Source organism: Monopterus albus, unplaced genomic scaffold, assembly GCF_001952655.1.
Source record: "Monopterus albus unplaced genomic scaffold, M_albus_1.0 scaffold8.1, whole genome shotgun sequence".
Taxonomy (NCBI): domain Eukaryota; kingdom Metazoa; phylum Chordata; class Actinopteri; order Synbranchiformes; family Synbranchidae; genus Monopterus; species Monopterus albus.
The window spans coordinates 1,811,788-1,814,917 of record NW_018127888.1 but is presented as its reverse complement, the minus strand read 5'-3'; the positions used below and the strand labels follow the sequence as shown (position 1 = coordinate 1,814,917).

The 3,130-nt window shown below is 44.6% G+C and overlaps 1 protein-coding gene and 1 long non-coding RNA gene across 4 annotated transcripts in view; one reads left to right on the top strand and one right to left on the bottom strand.

The window, feature by feature from the left end:
• Window positions 1-1,042, top strand: part of LOC109952027 (uncharacterized) — an 11,897-nt gene extending 10,855 nt beyond the window's left edge. The window contains exons 4-5 of the long non-coding RNA XR_002273697.1: window positions 517-631; window positions 962-1,042. This is a non-coding gene — a long non-coding RNA (uncharacterized LOC109952027). The remainder of the gene's footprint in view (window positions 1-516; window positions 632-961) is intronic.
• Window positions 1-3,130, bottom strand: part of rinl (Ras and Rab interactor-like) — a 15,509-nt gene that overhangs the window by 2,962 nt on the left and 9,417 nt on the right. For all 3 annotated transcript variants that reach the window (XM_020586849.1, XM_020586840.1, XM_020586859.1), the window contains 4 exons: window positions 2,794-3,025; window positions 1,253-1,954; window positions 772-1,089; window positions 504-638 (listed from right to left, as the gene is read on the bottom strand). In XM_020586849.1, coding sequence (XP_020442505.1) covers window positions 504-638; window positions 772-1,089; window positions 1,253-1,954; window positions 2,794-3,025 — 1,387 coding nt within the window. The remainder of the gene's footprint in view (window positions 1-503; window positions 639-771; window positions 1,090-1,252; window positions 1,955-2,793; window positions 3,026-3,130) is intronic.

The following is a 3,130-nucleotide window of genomic DNA, read 5'->3' as shown; positions in this document are numbered from 1 at the left end:
GATGGAACTCAGAATTCTGACATTCTTCTCAGGGGGGGAGTATTCAGTACAACATGAATACTCATACAATTACCAGACTATATTTTCTGACTGAAGAAAGGGTGAGTAGAGAATACATTTTTCTCACAATTTGGACCTTTCAAGTTAAAGTGATGAAACAGGAATAGTTATACTTCCTGGTCCTGTCTCTGAAATGTTAGGTTACAGCATGTGCACAGCCGTCATTCATTTGGCTTATAGCCTACAGCTTGCTAAGCTGTTTTTAGCATCTTGCTTGTGCAGGTGTGTTTGTTTGTTTGTTTTGAGTGTATAACTGTAGCCTACAGTGTGTATCCTGTTATGTTCCGTCATCAACACCTCAAATCATGCTATACTATATTTAAAACTGTGGGTTATATATTCTCTTTGTGTTTATGCTCCATCAGCCAACCTGACCATCACAGTGTTGGGGTGGAAATTTGTGTGTATGAGCATAAGAATGTATTTGATTGTGTCTGCCTTACCTTCTCCCTGTAGCTGTGTTGGGTCCAGCAGCTCCATCATGTAATCTGTGTCAACCTGTAAGGTGACCACATCACTACGGAGCAGCACCCATGTCAGGCAGGGCAAGAAATCATCTGCTCCAAAAACGGTACGTGCTGGAGAGAAGAGAAGAATGCAAGTTTTAAAAAAATATTAACAGACAACCCAGGTACCAGACCAGGCACAGCCAGATACAGATAACTGCAACCAACAAGTAATAATCACAAAAAAAAAAACCATCTGTGCTACCTGAACTAGCATTAGCACTCATGCTGTGATAGATGCTCTTGCAGACTTTGAGCAGGATCTGGACCTTCTTATCCGGGGAGTAGGCCTCATGCATACTAGTCCACCTCTGTTGGATCCGCTCCAGGCTGACACAGTCAGGAACTCCAACTCCCAGGGACCCTCCTAGTTCCTCCACACTGTTCTTTTCCAGCAGGCGCAGGTTGCTTTGGAGACGCCCGAAGGTGCCATCATTGGTCCGGGAGGTGTGAATACAGGAGCAGAGGTGCGCGGAGACTGGCTTCAGAGCCACTTTGTGGAGCGAGAGCTCTACCAGTGTGTCTACAAGAGGGTCAGAAAGCATGTACAGTGAAATTAGAGCAGCACTAACCAATAATCCCCTGAGTTGTAAAATAAATTATGTTCTGGTGATTACTAACATTGTTGAAATGTAAATTTTCATTAGTAAATTTGTATTGGCAGACTTCACTGCCAGCTCACTCACCTATCTCCAAGTCACTTAGGTCAGTAATACTGTCCAACAACGACTGGAATTCTGGATAGTCCAACAGTGTCTCCCTCAGGGATGTAAGTGATGATCTCACTTCCTGTAAGAATTCAAACCCCATGTCCCTGGCGGGATCAGTCCCTCTCTTCAGTGTCATCTCCACAAACTCCTTCACAGTCTCTGCAAATGCCCCACCTTTCCGCTCACTCATCTCCTGCACACGGTTGTTCAGTCTTTTCCTTTGACTTACCAGCCCACCGAGAGCCTGGCCCACTGCGGAGAGACGATTTATGACCTTGTCAGCTAACCGGTGTGGGGACGAATGGTGGGGTGTGGGGCTTGGCACGTGGGACTCCTGCTCTTCCTCTATGCTGCTGATTGACAGTGAGTCAAGCTCAAGCATTGGGGGCTGGAGCAAGGAGGAAGGTCTGGGCGGGGGTAACCAGACTCCATCTTCAATCCAGGACACTCGGTGAGGAGACTGAGGCACGGGGCTGCCATGGTTCTGCAGCTCAGACCCTGTGGTACCTAAACTTCCAAGGGTGGAGGGAGTAGATGGAGGCAAGCTCCCTGTGCTTGCTCTGTGTGGGTGGCTGCAGGTAGCATCTTGGCTGGGCCGCCGGAGGATGACCCCTTCTGGAGCAGGTGGTGTTGAGGAGGTGCAATGTGTTGAATCAGCTGACTGGGCTCTGATGAGACCTAGAAAAGGAGGCATGGATTATGAAACACCATGTTGATGTGACTTCAGCAGAACAATTAATAGCATTCTCAACACATCACTGAGCACAAAAATTCACTTAAGTTTCCACTACAATTAAAATTCCCCATAACTGAAACTCCTCAGTATTTAAAGAGTGAGATCCTCCAAATTACAAAAATACAGATTACCTCATTACCTACAAGTAATGAGTTTAGCCATGCCATCAGTTTGTTTTATCTGTTAAGGTTTTGCAATATCAATTTTTGGGGTTTCTGGTCTGGAAAAAAAAAATGCTTTCGTGTGAAGTCACTGCAAATGAGATGAGTAGATCAGTACCCGTGATCTTTGTTCTTTGCTTATGTGAAGCTGTTTGAAATGCTTCTGTGTCTGAAATGTACTATATAGATAAAGCTGCCTTGCTTTGCTTCGCCTAATGTTTATATGGTAAAAATTAAGCTAGACCGTGAGATGATTAGCTTAGGTGTGTGTAAAGACTGGAAGGACAAATGGCTAAAGGCCTACCAGCAAATTTAATTTTACTTTAACACAGTATATCTAATTTGTTTATGTCATACAGAAGCAAAAATGTGAAAAAGCAGTTTTGTGGAAATCCAATACATTTGTTAGCTTCAAATGTGCTCATTGGCTATTTTAGCTTTAGCCAGACTAGGTGTCTCCCCTGCTTCCAGTCTTTATGCTAAGATAAATTAACCATCTCCTGGCTCCAGCTCAGTACATGGGTAAGAAAAACTAGATCTGCTTAATCTGCATTCATTTGGGTAAAGTGGTATACCATGAGAACAGTCAGGATTAATGTATAAAAGTAAAAAGTTCTGACCTGAACTGTCTGTGCTGGCAGCAGATGGTACCTGGTCCAGTGAGATGGCTCGTTTACTTTGTAGCCCCGCCCCTGCCCATGTTCGAGTGCTGCTTAGGCGTCGCTCTCGTCTGTAATTGAATGGCACTGTGGAGCACTGTACAGCATTTTCTTTGCTGGTCAGCCATTCATCTCCATGCTCATGAAGGTAGAGAGGATTGATGATACACACGGCACCATTTGTGGAAGTCAGCTAAGAAAACACACAAATATACAAACACAGTGAAGAAACAGGATGGTGTGACACTATTTGCAATTAGTAATGTGACTCATGTCTTCCAGCCAGCGTACAGAGGCT